Genomic DNA, 19678 nt, shown 5'->3' with positions numbered 1-19678 from the left:
TCGTCGGCTGCAAGATTAACTGCAGAAAGGCTTTAAACCTCGTGCGAGAGATAAATTAGTTCGGCAGGTGGTCTCGGTTTTTAGAAAGTGGCCAGTGGTAGGAATTGCGGATGGAAACTCGTGCTCGCGAATCAAGACTACTGGCCGAGCAATATCGATCGTTCCTGCAATACCGTTAAAAATGGTTCCACGCTCGATTTTAACGTGGAACGATACGTCGATCGTTCGAATCGATCTTTTATTCGAGGATTATTAATTCGTTTGAATAATGGACTTTCGGTGTTGGCAAATTTATGCGTTTAAAATTTTTCGATCGATACGAGTATAGATATTTTTACAATAGAAATAATTCCTTCGTGATAAAGAGATACAATGATAGAATAAAGAATGCATGGAATTTGTAAATGAAAATAATTGTTAACCCTTAAAATTCTACTTAATAATAGAAAAATATGGAATAAGAAATAATTTATAGAATTTGTGCGATATTATTGTCTTAAAGAGTTGTTAAGATTGTCGAGATATTATTCTCTTTCTCGTTCTGGCTCCATCATATATATATGAATCTTAAAATAACAAAGAAAATTCGAAGATGATTCCAATTATTACTAAAAAAAGAAAAAGTTGAAACATTGTATAAAAACATTGCTTAACATTTAATTCAATCGACAAAAATCGATAGAAGAAACGTGCCGTGCCTTCGATTCAAGGTATAGAAGAGATCCAAGAATCTAAAGACGGAAACCTAGAACGATACGCAACGCCATCGACGACGAGGAGGACAGAAAATATAGGAGATATACGAGGAGAGGAGGAGGAGGTGAGGAATTGAGCGGAGGAAATGCGCGGAATTACGAGGGACGAGCGTGTTAAGCGGAGAAGACAAAAGGGGGATTCGGGGAATCGTTCTCCAAGTTTCAAAGAAAATATTGAAAGCGGTTCCCGTGTCGCACAGCTCCATCGAAAAGGCTGCAAAGACTCGGAGGCACCGAGACGAATAACGAATCTCTGGGCGCCATTAGTTTCGTATCGCAGACGATTGTCGATATCGAGCAGTTCTCCCCTCGCTCGTTTCACGGAAGGGATGGAAACGGAGAGAGAAGCTAAATGAGCGAGAGAAAGACCCGGGGAGACCGAAACCCGTCTACGAACTGAAGAAAGAAAAGGGGAGGAAAAGAAAGAGGAAAGAAAGAAATATTGCCGGACAAGACACGGTTCAATGACGAAATGGCAGCTTTGATGTCGAAATAATCGAGTTTATTGTTCTCGACTCGTTCGAACACCAGCCTGCAGCTGCATCATCCTTTTTACCTTTTCTCTTTCGTTAGAGTTAAATTTAAGTTTTTAATGGAACTTGCTAGTCAAATTTTTCTTTCGTTTCGAACTTTGAAATTGAAAAGCTCCTTGACCCGTTTCCTAATATCTTATATTCCCCTTCGTAAAATGGGATGAACGGTGTCATCGTTTTTCGAATTGATTTTAATCTTCGCGAAAGAGTGGAGAATTGAAAAAAAATATCGCACGTGTCGTTCATTCCACGTATGAAATATCCTATCCGACAACATTCGAGATAACTAGATAGAAAGTATCTAAAGAGAAAAAAAGAGGCTCTCTGCGAGCTCGTAACAACGCGATGGAAGACGCTCGAAATATCCAAATCTCGTTGGTTGATTCGTTAAAAATAAACTTTCTTCCTGAAACCTTAACTTTCAAATTAAAAGAAATTCATCTTCCCTTCTTCTTCTTCTTCTCGTAACTCTCGAGAGTTGGTACTTTTTTTTTCAAAGATTTCTTTGAAACTTTTCTAACACTTTTGAAACACAGGAATATTAGAGAACATAACGGTGTGCATTCTTCGCGGTGGAAGAACTCCTCGGTCGAGAATCCTTAAGACGACAATGTCGCCAGCGTGTGATCCATGACGAAGATTCCAGAGTTCGACGCGCGTAAAGGAAAGAGGAAATTGAAACGCTCGCTCCAGAAGCGGCGGCCACCATCAGAACCATCAGGTTCATCCTCTAAAACTAAACTTCGCCGCGAGATATACGCTTGGAACGTGAATCTGGCCATTGCAAATGGGGTGAAACTCGCGATTCGAACGAATCTGTCCTTTCTCTATCCTCTCCTTTGTATCTATACCAGGCAAATTGTACATCTTCTCGTGCGCAGTTCTGCGTGACCGGGCCAAGTTTCCTTCCCGGATGGAAAAGTTTGATCGATGCAACGGGCGGAAGTGGAAGGTAAACGAAGTATTCACGTGTGCCAGCTCGAGTCCAATGTGTATGGGGATCGCTATTTGTCGCGAAAGCGCGTTCACCTCGTCTCGTTCGTTTTCATTCGAGGAATAATTCAGGATCACGGAATGGGGAGAAAAGATTCTTTGAACGAGAGCTTCTTAAAATAAACTTCCAACTATCTATGCTGTTATTGTCGTATTTTTATCATGATAATCCATTATTTCGAATGAAATATTAATATGGTTCCTTGTATCCGCGTTTCCTTGGGATGATATTCGAAGAGCATCGTGGACAACGAAACGCAATACGAACGAAGGAGGTAAAAAATTAAGAAAGTAAAACGATTTGATAACGTTTGGAAAACGTGTTTGGGACAATTTGTCCTGCGGAACAGGAGCATTCTCGCTCTTTTCAAAACTTTTTCCACCGCGATAAAAATGGAGCACACGCCACCAGTTTTTTTCACCCAACTAAAGCAAAAGCGAATTTCTACGCGTATTAACGGATCGATGCACCGGACTCTTTCATGAATCTACCACCCGTCCCAGTTACAAAGTGTAATTGGTCCCGATGAAAGATGCACAATCCAACTCTCGTCTACGCCGTGTTCCATTTACTAATTGATCGATCCACGTGATAGAATTAAAAAGAGGGAGAGAAAGAGAGAGAGAAAGAAAATTGTTCGAATGAGATCGAATGTAGAGTATGGGAGAAGTGCATTTGGAATATTGGAGTGTCGTATATAAATTCGTTCGACGAAACCAGATTAATAATTATAAATGGACCAATAGCGCGGAAACTGGAATCACGAGATGCGACTAGATCGAGGATAACCGAGCCAATGTTTACGATGCTGGAATCCTACTGGGTTGTCGACTCGATAGCATCGCATCTCCGGGTCACAGTGTCGCCACGAATCATATCCCGCAATCTCGATGTTGGCGATATCAAGACACTTCACCCACCCCCCGAATCTCGATCTCCACCATCTTCGATCTCTACCCTCTGTTCACCAACGCGAAACAAGGGTTACAGTATGTTTCGAGTCGGTTTTTCTTCTTTCAAAAATTCAAATTTGTTGAACGAATCGTCGAACGAATCCGTTCAATTTTCAATCGGCCAATTTTACAAAATTTCTATTCGAAATTTTTGGTATTTGGCGAAAATACATTTTCCAAATCGTGTTTTCATTTAGAATTTAATAATTTAGGATTGTTCCCTTGGCACATTGCATCTCGTAATTTGCAACCTCGCGCAACCTGCAAATGGTTTCTATCCAAACCATTTCGCGAAATGTGAGTGCTCCGATTATATCGAATATTTTCCTCTTCTCCCTTAAATAATTTAATAACTCACCGATTATAACCGCGCAATTTCCACGAAATTTAACTCCATTTTAAAATCTTAAGAATAACATATCGCAAGCTTGTTCAGTAATTACACGTCTCCAAGTTATAAGATTTCCATTTTTATCTCTGGTAAAACTGAGACCGCGTAGAAAATTCAACTTCCTTCCTTCGGGTTTCTTTCTCCTTCGAAACTTCGAGGAAAAACCAAGTTCCCAGTTACATTACATTAAAAAAGAAAAAAAAAAAATCTCGACAAAAAAAAAGAAAAATTTTCATTACTGCAAATGATCGTAAGAAAAACGAAAAAAAAAAAAAAATCAAAAAGAAGAGTCATCAAGTAGTATCTTCTTCTTCGTGTAAATTAAAATCGTGTTATTTGAAAAGGAAACGGGTGTCGTCCGATCGATTCGTCTAAAATCATGCACCTTTTCTGTATAACTCAGAAAAAACTTGGAGACTGAATATGGTAATACGCGACCCAGTTAGTTAGCTTCCTTTCAGAAGTGGGGGGAGGGAGAAGCTTCCTCTTGTTTCCTCTTGCCTCCCAAAGACGCGGCGAACAATTTTTTTTTCCCACCACCGATAGTTACTCCCGTATTCATTCCCTCGACTCCTTTTATAGCCATACCGCGGAACATCCAGGCGTGGAATTTAAATAAAGCGAGGAGAGAAACAGAGAGAGAAAGAGAGAGAGAGAGAACTCTGTCTAAACGCTCTGGGCACCCTCCTGTTTCTTTTTCTTTTTCCTTTTTACTCGCGTGCCCCGATGGCTTCATCCCCTGTCTTTCCGCTCGTTTTGCCTCGTTCCACGTATACATTCGAATAGGAAGACATTCTTCCAAAGCGTCTTTGGATAGTTTAATGAAGATTGTAACGCTTGGAATGCACATGATTCCTCGGGAATGCGTTTTCAAACGATTATGAGAAATGGATAAATATCGGAAAATAGACGGATCTTTGATATTTTATGGAAAAGAGAATTTTTCGAATTAAAACTTGGTCGATTTTGAGAAAGCTTGCTTAATTCTCCAATATCTCTAGTATATGATCACAGCAATTTTTCTGCTATACTGGTAGAAAAAAACTGAATTATTTTGCCTCGTGAGTATTAATAAAGCAATTAATAAATATTATCAAGTTTCTCTTGATAATTTTTCACGAAGCGGCCATTTCAAGAAAGTTTTCATCCCCGTAAACTCCGTGTAAACTGCACAAAACTCGGAAATAACTCGGAAGATGGACGAATCGAGTCGCGAAACTGAATAATTTCGACGATAATGAGATTGAAGGTGACTCGACTGACCGTAAAGCAACGAATGCGTCGCCTTGTTGGCCAACTGACGTAGATTAACCGAGTTGCGTCTCGCTGAATTTTCATTTTTCCGCATTTTCCACCACGTGGTGGCCCGCGATCCGATCCGGTCACCGGTTTCGCTGATATTTTCCGCCCTACAAAACTACACCCCCTTACCCTTTCCATCTCCCCGAGCCATCCCAATCCCTAATCCGTTTCATCGTTGAATAACGAAAAAAGGGGATTAAAGAAGAATGGAAGAGGCGAGACGAGGAAACGAGATATTTACGCATCCAACCGAGTTACCAGTTCGCACTGTTACTCACGCCACGACGACGGTTCAACCTTTGGTTCAACGCGAGTAAAAAAGGGAAGAGGAAGTGAAAAAAAAAAGGTGCAGGACGATGATTCTCATAGGATGCGTCAACGTTCATATTCAGAATCGAAGGTTAGCGATTTTTTACGAATTTCTTATCTCTTCTCGAGGCGTCCTGGCCGCGAGAGTCGCCCAGGGAATCGAAAATGTCGACGTTTCAAAAGAACGCGAGTGACCTGTTTCTCGCGCGACCAAGGCTTGCAAGGCGCCTCTTCCCCTGTGATCTCTTCCATCGTTTCAACCTTTCTCCTCTCTCTCTTTCTCTCTCTCACTTTCCCTACCCTCGTCGTCTTTATCCTCGTTCGCACACCTCCCTTTCTCTTTGTCGCGCAATTTCATTTGCCCGTTTCGCGCCAACTAAGTCGCGAAAACTGTGAGAAGGGATGAGGGAGGGAGAGGGGAAATTCTTTGCGCGGAATCCTCGTTCCGACTCGCCATTACCTGGCCCGAGAGACCAGCCAGCTACGCTGATGATGCTCTCACACCGTCGGGACTTTTGAGGGGGAGGGAAAGAGAGAGAGAGAATATATCTTGCACACCACCTAGGCTCGCGTTAATTATTTCTGGTCAAACGAAAAAAAGTATCTTTTCAGAATGCGAAAGAATGGAAATGTCAAATTTCACGCGAGGAATATATTTCATATGTCGTATCAGCGCGATAACCGTGATGATTCGAGCAACGTTGGAACGAGAATTTTATGTACTACGAAATAATCTAATTTACGAATGAGACGATTATCGATGAAATTGGAAGATAATTTTGAATATATTATTGCCCGACGAATTCACGTGAGTTTTAAATAGAAAATAATCTATTCGACGAATGAAGTAGCGTTGAAAAGAAAATTGTATTTCATCTGCAAGATACCGGTTGATCAACGAATTCGTTATTTGTGTTCTTCGGTTTATTCTCAAACTGAAACCATCTCGTATTTTACCATCCATCGCTCGAAAAAGCATGCCTCGAACAATGGAATCCTGTGTTATCTGTCTTTTATTTATTCATTCCGGGATTCTTGAATAAGAACAATGTCGAGATAACTCTATGTACGCGCAACGATACATTCCAATTAATACAAAGAAGGGAAATGGTTGAAAAAGGGTTGACTATCCCTTTTTTTTTTTTTTTATTTTTTCGCGATTTTAAACTCTTTTTTCACCGCAGTTTCTGCAACTGTTATCCGACAGTTTAGCGAGCTTTGTCCCCGTTTTGGAACAAGCGTACAAAGAGACTCGCTGCCACGGACACACCGGCTGATATCGTCCCGGAATGTAACCGGAAACATTGTCTCGCGTCCCACGAAAATGCTGGAAGAACCGATCAAAAGTATCCCTACGCTACAAAAGAGGAAATAGAAATAAAAGTGACCTGGAGATAACAGTATCGTTGCAAAGATGAACGAAATCTCCGAATTGGTTCTGAATAGAGTTAAAATTTGTGCGATATTGTGGAGAAGAAAAATATCTCTTATCAAATTTCTTCTACATAGATATGATGATGGTTATATTACGATAATAAATTCGGGAAATGTTCCAAATTAATTAGAATAAAAAAAGAATAAAAGAGAAAATGAGACATCGCGTCGAACATTGACGAGAAAATTGCAAAAATTCCAACGCGTATGTAATTGTTTTGTTTTCCTTCGATCGGTTTTCAAACGATTCTCTTATGCACACGTTTGTACAAGTACGGTATTATAATTTCTCCAAGGTTTTTTGATGCGACAACCGGCGACATCTGTTCGCAACGTCATTTCCGAATACGTTCCACGAATCTCTCGATCCTTCGATAAAGAGCTCCAGTCATCGACAGATTCGAAAGAGAAACAGACGAACGACGATGTTAATTGTATCGTGATTGATTCGAGTTGTTGTAACATTGCAACAAGTTATATAATTTTGAAGATTTGTCACGTAATTGTCTCGCCTGTCTGTATTTGACGACGGATAATTACGATCTGGAAATGGAAGATAATTAAATAATTTTTTAATCGAGCAAGACGCGATTAAAAACAAATTTACCGAAAGGAAATTTGAAAATAGAGAATTTAATAGAATGAAAAATTTAGAATTTGATTTAGAATGATGGCAAACGTATCCATAATTTATCCAACACGAAAACACTTATTACACGTATAATAAATGTAGCAAAATGAAAGTTTTACTTTTATTCTTTCTCAAATTTCTTCGACTTAAATTCAGATCCGTGACACGTGGCGAAAAGAATTACGAGCATCCCCAAAGAGACAAATCTCATCGACATAACGTCGAATATAATTAGCAATATATTAGCTGAACAGCCCTCGAGTCGATTGAGAACCATCTAAGTTTCTTTTTGTGGCTAATAATAAAAAAATAAATTTAAGAAGAAAGCGAGTACATCCGCCTTGACGAAGGGCCGATTTACGAATGCCCGTCTAATTACCGGTCTAATTTGCAGCGGTCGCGAGGTGTACCGATTAAAAGCTCCTTCGCCCGCCACGTAATTACATAAGCAATTAGAGCAAATAAACGTAGCTTTTACAACCCGCCACTCGGTGTACGCTCGTTCAGCTAGATTCAACAAAACTAATTTTCCCGGCCATAAATTTAAACGAATGCTCCCAAGTCTTCTTCCACGACGTATTTTTCTTTCTTTTTTTCTCTTTTTTTATCACCAATTAACCACTTTGTCACCAAACGCGACTTTTCTCCTCTCATAATCAACTGATCCTCTTCTCCAAGAGCAACGATTTCCTCTCCCACGATCTCGAGAATATAAGTCGTTCCCAACAACGATTCCACGACTTAAGTCACACAGGAATTCGATGATGAATCGAATTTTTAATAAAATTGCGACGTCCCGTAAATTTCGAGAAGTGAATCGAAAAAAAGGGTGGGGGGAAAATTCCGTTAATGGCAATGACAAATCTATATGACAATGCGTAATACAGATTTATGCTACGGGAGAAAGAAAAAAAAGAAATGGAAAAGAGATAAATGCGCGTGTACATTGATAAAAATGGAACAAATGTTGCACGCCTCGTGACAGTTTTGAAAAGTGAATTACGGGCATATTTTTATTGCAGCTTGTTGAGAAAGAAAAGTAGAAAAAAAAGAGAGAGAAAGGCAACTGTTCGACCGACACGGGAATAGTAACGGGATAAGCTGTGTAAAACGAATGAAAAGAGAACAAGTAAACAATTAGGTAAACGCGTGGAGCACGGTGTAATGAGACGTTCCTTCGCTTAAATAAATGAAATTCCACAATGGAGCGTTATTTACCGTTATTGGTTATCTGATTGCATCTAGCGGAAAAAGCGGTTCATCCAATTGAGGATTTATCGCCGATAACGGAAGTTATTGCGCGCCGCGAATTCCACAAATTATCGCGAGATTGCTTTTTCCCAACAAACAACAACGAAGATGACATCTCGAAAAAGCGAATAATATTTAAACCGTGAGCGAATCGACGCAAATCATTTATCTTTCTCAAATTCTTTCGCGAATTTTTGCTCGACGTCCCAGTCGATGAAATGAAATATCAAACGTTCTTTCGATCGACACTCGCTTGACATCATATGCGAACACGAAATCTATTTTTTATTTACTAGTAATCAATCAAAATTTAAGAACAGGAAAGAAAACACGGTGAAATTTGTTGAAATAATATTTTGGCAAAATCTTCTGACGATTTTATTATCGAAAGGGCATCTTAAAAATCATCTGACGTTATCTTGTATCTTGCGATGCAAACTGTGCAAACATTGATCGTGGATAGATAATGAATCTCTTTAAAATTATTAGTATAAGGTAAATGGAAACCGGAGAGTATTTTGCAACGACTTCCGCTATCGACTCATGGTTAAGATTCCTATGAAGCATCGAGGATCGTTGCTACAACAGCGGTATTCTCTATCGAGGAACAGGCAGATAGCATCGATATCCAAAGTCGGTAACCGAGGTTTAAGAAAACTACCCTTCCGAGAGCGAAATCATCCCTCCTGCATTACCGACTTGATATTTCCACGAATATCGTCTACTGCCGCCCTCTGGAGAAGCTGAGAGCGCATGCGCGTACCGTTTCGATCGCGAACAACCCCTTTCTCGTTAAATCGCACGTATCACCTAGTTTTAAGAGGGTGGAGGAAACACACGGGGGAGAGAGAGGGAGTGAGCAGAGATTAAAATATTTTTATATAAAAAAAATAATAATAATAAAAATCATCGTGAATTTCGTATAAACTTAATTTTTCTAATATTTACGAAAATATTATTTTTTAAAACAGGGAACAAAAACGAGTAGTAATAATAAATGGAAAAATCGAAGAAAAAGATATTTAACGACACGAAAATTCCATAAAAGATAATTGCAAAATTTTACATTAATAAACGTTTCTTCTACGATTATCTTCCAACAGGAAGCATCATAAAAATTTAAAAAAAAAAAACGCTTCAACCCCGTGGCATTCCATTTATCGTCGCAAGGGGTGGAGATCGGAGTGACCACTGTCGAACACCTGCCTCACGAATTTTATCCTAAACTGGAAAAATTTGTCGAAAGAGACCACCACCAATCCCTTGCGTCTTTATTTATACCCTTATTCTTACGATTCGAAGGAAATTCTCTTCTTCACCACCCATACCCATCTACAAGTTCCGCGTTTTTCGTTTTCGACCACGGGATGAAAACGTTGGAGGGGAATCGAACGTTTGACCAACCCCACGTAAAATATCGACAGAAGAGAGAGAGAGAGAGAAAAAAAAAGAGAGAAGCTGCTTAACTCGGTGGCCCGTGAAGGGAGGGAAGAGAAAAAAAACCGATCGGGCCAGTGAACAACAACCCTGCTAACCAGTTACATTATTCGTTACACGATGTACGTGCAACGATCAAACGCAGGACTCGAAACATCAACTCAGAGTGGGCGACCAGTGAATACGTTTAATAAACGCTTTTTTTCCTTTCTTCTCGAACATAAGTGATGTGACAAGGGGGTTGGACGCACATTGCACAGTGCCGTGGCAGTTTTAAAAATAACCAACTAGTTAGAGTTGAGAGAAACGATGAGAAAGGAAAGAGAGAGAGAGAGAGATTCTTAATGCGCTTTCGTTGAAAGGCTAACGAAGTTCACCGAACGAGCGTTTGTTGAAGCGAAAAGAGAAAAATATAAAGAGGGACAGAGCGGAGAAGTGGCGTCCCGCGATTATGCAAAACAACGAACTCGAAAACGGGTCCAAGCTTTTTCCAAGATGGAACGCACAACAGCTTTTAGATATAATTTCCGTTGGTTGAAGAGAAAGAGAGGACACATGATTCGATTTTAACGACGCGTTTCGCGTGCGTGCGCTCGCCTCTCTTCTCCCCTTATATAAATTTCCTCGTTTGTCCTTTGGCTCGTCCCTTCGGCCACGAGGAATTCAGGTTGGCGAAGTACGAGGTGTACCTTTTTTCCTCTGGTTCCACGGTTAAAACGGAACAACGGTTGTCAGAAGCGAGGGATACGATCGTCGGCGCGAGGTGCCGCGACGCGACACGAACGCGTTCCTCCTATCGATCCTTCGCTCCACCGGTGTTTCGCCGGTGAAGGAGAAGAGAGAGAAAGGGAAAGTGGCCAACCAATTCTTTCCCTTTATCGTGACCTTCGCACACACCCCTGCGAAAAACTTTTCTCATTCTCGTTTCATCGTGTACTAACGCGTCTATCGCGTAAACGAAAGAATTCTATCGCTTCAACTTTTCCCACCAACCTGTGGCAAACAGTTTTCGTCCATTTTTTTTCCCCTTTTTTTTTTTTTATTTCCTTTTTTTAGAACCCCGGATTCAAGAAATATTGGATTTTCGCCATCGGATTACAGCGAGAATTCAGACAGATTTATCTCGACCCTCGTTTCGGTATAAGACGTGGATATTTCTGGCGGCGATAAATTGAACGGACAGAAACAACATTAGGAGGTAACACACGCAGTTTCATCACGGTCAGAAAGAGAGAGAGAGAGAAAGAGAAATTTCAGAGCGAAGGCGGAATGCAGGAAGAAACCGCTTTACATCACGTGGAACACGTACTAAATGTTAACCATTAACGCGCATAGCAGGGCTAGCTTCTCTCTCTCTCCCTCTCCCCCGATATTAATCAAGGGCACTCCTTCCTTTCCGATAGAAAGCCTCCATTGTTATATACATTTAATATCAAGCTCCAAGATAGTGGTATTCGCCGCGCCTCCTACACGCACGATCCTCCCTGTGACGCCGTTCTCTCTCTTCGTCAATCTGAATTCCGAGTCCAAAATGTCGAGAATCCATTTCGCGATCCCGTTGCTTGGTTCGAGAATTCGCCATTGAACAGTTTAACGCTCGGCGAAAGGGGCAAATTGACCGAATGAAAAGTCCGGCTACGTTGTCATCGCCCTCCTCCTCTCCTCCTTCTCCCCCCTGGGGGACGTGGGAGGGAATTCGTTACTCCGGTCGAGTGCAATTTTGTACGTCCCATTTGTGCCCGACAAGGGTGTCGGGCCGCGAAGAAGCGTCGTGTGTTGAGGAGGGGTTGGTTGGTCGCGTGGTTCGTTGGGGGGAAAAAAATAAAAAAAAAAAAAAAAGTAAAAATAAAAACCGGGCGAAATTGCGTTAAAGCGAATTAGCCACGGTAGGCTTGATTTAACGAACCAACGCCCCCACGATATGTTTACCATGAATATGAGAATAGACAAGGACATCCCTCTTTGTCGAACCTGAGGAAAGCGAGACGAAAGTTCAGGTCACGTAAGCGTTGCGCCTCTTCTCGATCGATCAACTCTACTTTCCGTGGCAAAACGCAAACCCATCGAACTCGAGCCACACCGCGAAATGGCAAGAGGTCTGAAACTGGATGACTACGCGAGACACAGTTGATCCAGTTGTCTCGCCTGTTGTCTACTCGCCTAGAACGAAGAAACGTACCCGCGATTTGGAGAAATTCGAGAAGATTCATAATTGTTTACCCTTGTTTCAGAAAATACTCGGAATCTCTCGGATCTTTCCGGTTATTGGACAAATTTTCCAACGATAGATTTGTACGTGCTAATAAAAGAAGAATAATTTATCTTATGTAATAGATTCGAAGAACCTAACCGTTTCGTCACTTTTCTTTTCCTTTTTTTTTTTTTTTTAATATAATACCATATCATTGGAAAGATATCCTTTGACGAAAAAGTAATTCGTATCTCCCGTATCCTTTCATGTTTCGCCTTGACTGAGGCATATAATCTTTCCAGGGAATGTCTTTCGCTTCGTTCCACGCACTCGCCTATTTCCCCTCTCCTCCCATTTTACGATATCGTCTCATATTTGTCTCATACGTTCATCATTTCCACGACAGTAAGAGAGAGAGAGGGAGAGAGAGGGAGAGAGAGAGAGAGAGAGAGAGAGAGAGAGGGAGAGAGAGGGAGAGAGTACAACGTTCGACTCCAAGTCAAAACTAATTCGAGAAAAACGTAACGAAAATCACCCGAATCATAATCCCGAATATCGTAGCCCAAAGGGAGCTCGATCCTTCGATCCCCGAATCGGTATAAATATTAATACCGTAGAAAGAATCCTGGATCTTTCCTTGCCCGTGTATTTATTTGCCGATCCCAAAGGGAGAGCTATGAAACCCCGTTTCCGTTTCGATCCAATTCTAGACACGATCCAATATCGGACGGCCATAACTCGACCCCGACAAATCGCGATTCATGCACACACACAGAGTGCACGATGGATATTACGAATTCCAGAGGATGCGTTCTCGAAAGACGTTATGCATGCACGAGTTACGATCTAAGCGGGTAAGGTGTCTTGGAGTCGTTAGTAACCATGAACTTCACGGAAAGGAACTGTTGTTGAAGAGTCATCGTCTTAACCCTTTGTCGTTGCAAGAATACGATTCAAGGAATATATTTTGATTCGTTGCACCTTGGTTCGCGAAAATGCGAAATTCGGCATTTCGATCGGCGAAACTATGGCAACCCTGTTCAAGAGGCGAGAAACACACCGTAATACACACCGAGGGATGGAAGCGGGGATAACACGAAACGAAGCGAAGAGGTTGAAGCGAAAGGGTGAAGTTTCGTTTTATTACGAATGGGCAATCGATAACGCGGCAACCACCTCGCAAGTTTAATGAGTGGAAGCAGCTGTCCAGGTGGCATTAGTCACCACCGGGATGTAATTTGTGGCCCACGCCCTGTTACGTCTGCATGAAGGGTGAAGAGGGGGCGAGAAGGGGCGGCTCGTTAAATGGCGCTAACGTAATTCCCGATTTGGAATCGCTTTGGAATTGGGGCAAGTGTACACTTTTTTCGTTGTGACAATAGGTGTGATATTTCGACGATCATTCTCGTTTATGGAATCTGAAGGATGCGAAAATACGCGAAATATCCGAAGTTCAAATTCACTTTGCCACTGCAAACGTGACTTTTCGAATAAAATAAAAAACTCTTGAATCTCGGTTTAATACCGTAACTTAAATATCAACGAAAAGTTTTCCATAATTCGTTGAGGAACGTGATTCATCGGAAGTCATTAATCTGGAGCGAGATAGATAATCGATCCTGGGAGCTGATCAAGCTAAGGTATGGACGCATCGGTCGATTTAGATCCACCGCAACGCCGCATCTGGGCGTACATCTCGAGAAGCTCTAGTAACGGCGTTCGAAATTAATTCGTGTTTGCAATCGAGGCAGAGGCATCGGTAACAACTGGATACAGTTTCAACCGCAACATTTTGCGCTGCATCAACGAAGTTAACAAACACGACGTGTGCTTCGGTGATTCGAACGTTCGACATTGTTCCGTCCATTGTTAATTGTCCGAAGGATATGCGTATATAAATCCGACAAGATGAAGGGGCACGTTTGGTCCTCTTGGCGGGCACAAAATCTCGAATTTACAACGATTGTCATTTTACATTTCATCGAGCTTCTTTAATTTATATCATGCGAAAAATGATGGAATGGAATTCTGAAATTTTAAAGTGCATTGTTAAAGAGGCAATTATTTTAAAGGGTTCATTGAACCCGCTCAAGTTTTTCTTTTCTTTTTTAGATTTAATTTCTTTTTTCACAATTGCATATACCTTTATAAACATCTATTTTTAAAATAGTTTAAAAAAAAATTACACAAATACAATATTCGCGACAATTTCAACGATACACCGACGAAAATGGATATCGTGCCGGGTGAAATTAACGAAGGGACCCCGATTAATTACAAAACGCTGCATATTATTTTCCAATTCCAACGACAAGCAATGTTATTACGTTTTTTCAGGGGGCATTAAACACAGTCGTAAATGAATTCGATAAATTGCCACGCGAAAGAAGGAGGGAGAAACAGATGTAAAACGAATGGTAAATGAACCGATTGATGTTTGCTTAAAAAAAAAAAAAAAAAAAAATCAAAAAACGAAAATCGGAACGGAACTCGGCTCGTTCGAACCCCGAAAACGAGACTAAACGAGAATAAGAGAAAGGCGAGAACGCGTGATCGAAATAGAGTCAGCTATAATTGTTATTACGCATTGGAACGCGTAGATATAATCAGGTTACACACAGGCAAATAACATTGATTTTCAATGATCGCTATTATTGGACAAGTGGTTGGACAGCGTGGAAGCCGCAGTGGCGATTTTCCTTTCGTCCCCTATACTGGGGGATTTATCTAGTGATTGATTCCAATCAGTTATCCAACTGTTTATCGAATAATCAATGCCGCCGTCTGTTCGACGATGAGGTGCATGGAAATTACATTTCGCGTACGCGTTCGACGATATGGGGGGTTGTTTCGTCATTGAAAATTTACGCCCCTGTTCATTTGTCGGTAATAACTTTAAATGAAAATTGGAGAAATTGGAAATTATCGAGCCACGTCAAAAGAAGAAGGCCATTTAATCTTTAAGATGAAAGCTTTCTCCTCCGAGGATGAAAATTTTCATATCCTCCGACCGACTTTTGAACGAAAAGTAAAATGCTTGAATGCTACGCACGCAAAAGAGTGTTTATCTTAAAAGGATATTTATCTAATGCTTTAAAAATTCTGATTTTCAATGAAAGATCCTCACTGCAGGCAAGGGATGTTGTTCGAGTATATTTTTCGTTTGCGGGATAATGAAGCACTAAAAGGTGATTTAAAATTTTCCTCTATCTCGTCAACAAAGCCATTACAAAGTTATATTTAAAAAACCGAAACTACATAAAAATTGATTTCACCCTGTCAAAGGTAAATCGTTATCTCCACGTGTGTACAATTTCGCCAAAAATTGAATTTTAATGACACAGCTTGTCGATCGAGTATACGACCGTAAAAAAATACAAGAAAAAAAGAAAAAAAATATATATCTCCAAATTGCAAAAAAAGCGGCATTAAAAAATATACAATCCTGCCCCCTAATAAATCCATAACGTAACGAATCCAATCCAAGCGTCCAAAATCGGACTCTTCTCCCGTGAAACGGGTCAATAATCGTCGTGGATCGAGGGCGGGAGAAGAGGACGTCAAATAAAGCAGGGTAGAAGAGAAAGAATGGCTAATGTATGGGCGGACAAACAATATTATAAGCTAATTTCCCGGAATCGCGTGCCGTTTGTTCGTTACGGGGGGGCAGGCCGTGGATTAATTTCATCGAAATGGTGCAATAGGCCGTGGCCGGTAACACTGCAATATCAATTTGACCCGGCGAACGGTCCATCGGTTCCGCGGAATTGTAAACAGACGTATTCAAAAGGGGACAAGAGGCCCGATCGTTTCGTCGTCACTCGAACTCGTTACTCGAACGGATTGGTTAACCTTCTCGTCACCCTCCACCCCTCTTATTATTTAAACAACGCGTCTTTGTTCTTTGCATCCCTTCAACGATACATCCTTATTATCCAACATTTCGAGAAACAGTTCGAGGAAAATCATTGAAATCATCCATCAGTCATCCTCGACACGAGACGTGTATGTTAAATTATTGGTAGCAAAGTAAATTCCATAATTTTATTTGAATGGATACGTTTAAATATTTCAACGTATCGAGTGAAAAATGAAAAATTGCCGTGTAGGAAATTTCAATTCAATCGAGAGAGAAAACGCGCTATTAGAAACGAACGATATCGAAAAAGTTTTGGAAAGGAACCTTTTAAAGTTTTAAGTTCATATTAAAGTATTTAAGGGTGATTGGTTATGATTTCGTATCGTTGAAGAATAAATCTTTGAGGGAGTTTTGGAGCGTCAAGATTTTACGATCTCTGAATTTTATTGGCCATTTATCAATCGATTAATCGCTTTAATACCACGACTAACACTAACCTTTTCTTTTCGAGTAGATTCTCTATTGTTCTTTTGTTATACTTTCGTTATACAATATGCTATTTTTCGTTGAAAATGTCATTTGGATAAAACTAAAAACTGAAAATGTACTTTTAGGATAGTTTTAGGATAGTTAGGATAGTTAGCTAATATTCGAAACTGTTAATTGTTATTTGAATAAAACTTTGTTTTTTAAACTAGAGATGTGTACTTGAACTCGTTTAGCTTCGCGTTATCCCAGACTGGCATGTAGAAAATTCAAGTTTTTTCGTAATAAAAGTTACACGAAAAAGTTCCAATTGTTTAACGAAAGTAATTTGTTGCCAGATGAGTCGTAACGTATTTCTTAAAATACTCAAGCTCGGCATAATGAAAAAATAAATTTCCTTCGATTAAAAAAAAGAAGATCGCAAGAAGCTCTTTGAAAGACGATTGATTAAAAAATTTGCGAATTCTTGCGATTTTTTTCTTTTTTTTTTTATTTTCCTTTTATCCGAAATATCGTTAACTCGCACGATCGTAAAATCAGAGGAATCTTTTGCACAGAAATCGATAGACCGATACTACGTTACTCCGATATCCGATATCGAGGCATCTTCCTTTTAATAGGTAGACCGAGACGTAGGTAGCCTGCTACCTCCGACATACTTTTATGGCAATCAATCGAAGCCGTAAAACCTTTTCAAGTCAACACACGACCCATACAGATCTGGTTTCTTGACCACCACCGTTACACCATCTCGAGGAATGTTACGACCTAACCAGACTTGAATCATGTCCAACCCGTTTACGTTCGAAACCTGGTTTGATTTGTGTATCCTTCTTCCTTGTGCGTTCCCAACCAACGTCATTCGTAGGTCACAAAAAGTAAGCAATAAAGTAACCTTATTTGAAAAATAAAATTATTCCAGCAATCATTTCTAGAATTGCGCTCCCGATTAAATGTGCTATTTCTTGAAGAAAAATGAATTTTTATACGGATAAAGATTCGAATCTTCTCGTAATTCTTCCTCTAATTCGCTTTCACTTAAAACGCTTGATGTTTCGATCAATGAGAGAAAAAAGACGGAATATCAAGGAATAAAAACTCGGAAGAGAAGAATTCGCGAATTCTTATATAGGCAAAAATAGGGACTTACCTTAAGCTGATGTTGCGGTCGTCTGAGCGCACCCTGGTCTCGTCGCCCGCCCAGCCGATCGGCCTCCGCTTCCAATCCTTCCATCGAGGACTCAGCTTCGCTCAACCAAGCCAAGAACTTGTCCAGGGACCGGTCGAAGTTGTGGAGGGAGTTCATCGCGGAGTGAAGCAGTTTTCCTCGATTGATGATGCTGAAAAAGGATTTAACAAGATTTAACAGCCGATTCTAATTTCAAACGTGACGCGTCTCTGTACGATCGAATTTCTATTGTCACGAATAGGAAAGAAAAATTCGAACAAATTTTATTCCAAACTTGGAATCTCGTCCAAATCGATATCGAAATGATATGAATTCTACACACATGCTCGTTTATTTAAAAAAATAAATAAATAAATAAAGAGCGAGAAGCGATGAAAAACGAAAATCCAAAATCCAATACCTGGTGTTGAGGTTGTTGTATCTCTGATTGATGGTCTCGGTCATCTTTTTCACGCGGGTCGTGTCGTCCTCCTGATAAACGGCGATCAGCTTCTGCGTGAGCTGATTGAACTGCTCGATCTGATGCTTGTACTGGTGGAGCTCGGCGTGGAACGACTGCAAGCATCGAGAGGCGATGAAATAAAACAAGTAGGGAAGGTGGTAAACTTAACTCGCGGCCCGCTTCGGCTCGGTCCATCCATCGAAAACTCGCGTCCCTCTCGATAACTCGCGGAAGTTAAATCTTGGAAGGAAGACGACTACCTTCCAACTTTTATACCGTGGTGGAAAAGTTTTATTTGAACGCGGCGGGGCGACCGATTCGCGTCGATAAAACTTACGATAATCCAGATTAAACTGTCGAACCGGAAAACGTGTTCTTATTCGTCGCGCTCGTCTAACGAATTATCTTGGATTTTAACTCGAAAGGGACGCTTTCGACGATGAAAAAAGAGACGAACGAGACGAGAATAACGTAACGTATCAGGGAATATGAAGAATATGAGCTACCAAGTGAAACGCACGAAGCTAAATGGCCGTTGATCGTTAGCCAAAAAACGATACGAATATTTCCAAATTACCGTCCTTCTTTCAAACATCGAGGAGAGAAATGTTCGAGGTACGAGATAAATGAACGAGATCTTACATCGATCTAACATAATGGCTCCTCTATAATTTCCCCCTCTTCTATTGTTACAAGCGAGCAAACCATACCCGATAATTCGACCGCGGGGATCGACACGAGGAGAGAGGGGGAAAAAAGAGGGGGAGGGGCCGTCATAATGGAGAAAAGGTAGAGAAACGAGGTGAAGCCCGGGCGAAGATATCCCAAAGATACATAACGTTTCCTCGGCGAAATAAATTATTCCATGAATATCTCATTCGACTCTTTTGAGTGTAAACAGAATTGCGTAGTGCCGTGTGACGCGCTACACGATCTCTCTCACGTTGATTGGAACTTCGGCCGTTCCTTTTACTCCCCTCTTCCCATCCGTGCCGCCCTGCTCGGCCATTTTTCCCCCCGACCAGTCGCGTTATTCCGGTACACAAAGCGGAACGTTGGACTAAAAAGAGGTTACTAGCTGCTACCGGGATGAATACCGATTCGTTCGTTCGTTCCCTTTAATCGCGGTCGCGGCCTGTAACGAACCTTCTAGCTGCCCATTATACGGCCGTTTCTTTTTATATATCTATTTTCTTCTTCTTTTTCCTTTTTTTCCCCTTCTTTTCTCGATCGCGACGGCAATGCTCGACAGGTTAAATTGTACCGGCGGAAGAAGAAGCTTTATTCCGTCATTTGCGAAATTTTCCGACGGCATACAATTATAGATCGACAAGATTATCGCAAGCTTTCGTCTCTGTGTGGCGCACGAAATTTAATATCATCGAGAAATTTTTATTTTATCTTTCCTTGTTAAAGAAGTGTCATCGAAATCTTAAGAACGTGGACGTGTATATAGGTATAACAATCGAGTCTCGTTCGTTTATCCGAAAGTTATCCTTTGAAAATGGAATAAATTGTAAT

General features: G+C 40.8%; 1 protein-coding gene across 22 annotated transcripts in view; it reads right to left on the bottom strand.

The window, feature by feature from the left end:
- The window catches only part of LOC108003197 (dystrophin, isoforms A/C/F/G/H), a 419614-nt gene that overhangs the window by 262870 nt on the left and 137066 nt on the right, over window positions 1-19678 (bottom strand). For all 22 annotated transcript variants that reach the window (XR_009828767.1, XR_009828769.1, XR_009828768.1 and 19 more), the window contains 2 exons: window positions 18116-18270; window positions 17677-17866 (listed from right to left, as the gene is read on the bottom strand). Coding sequence is in view for 19 of the 22 variants with exons in the window: in XM_028669405.2 (XP_028525206.2) it covers window positions 17677-17866; window positions 18116-18270 (345 nt within the window). In the remaining 3 variants the exon portion in view is untranslated. The remainder of the gene's footprint in view (window positions 1-17676; window positions 17867-18115; window positions 18271-19678) is intronic.

This window comes from Apis cerana, linkage group LG1, assembly GCF_029169275.1.
Source record: "Apis cerana isolate GH-2021 linkage group LG1, AcerK_1.0, whole genome shotgun sequence".
NCBI classification, from domain to species: domain Eukaryota; kingdom Metazoa; phylum Arthropoda; class Insecta; order Hymenoptera; family Apidae; genus Apis; species Apis cerana.
Note: the sequence above shows the minus strand (reverse complement) of the source record. Positions and strands in the feature narration are given on the sequence as shown.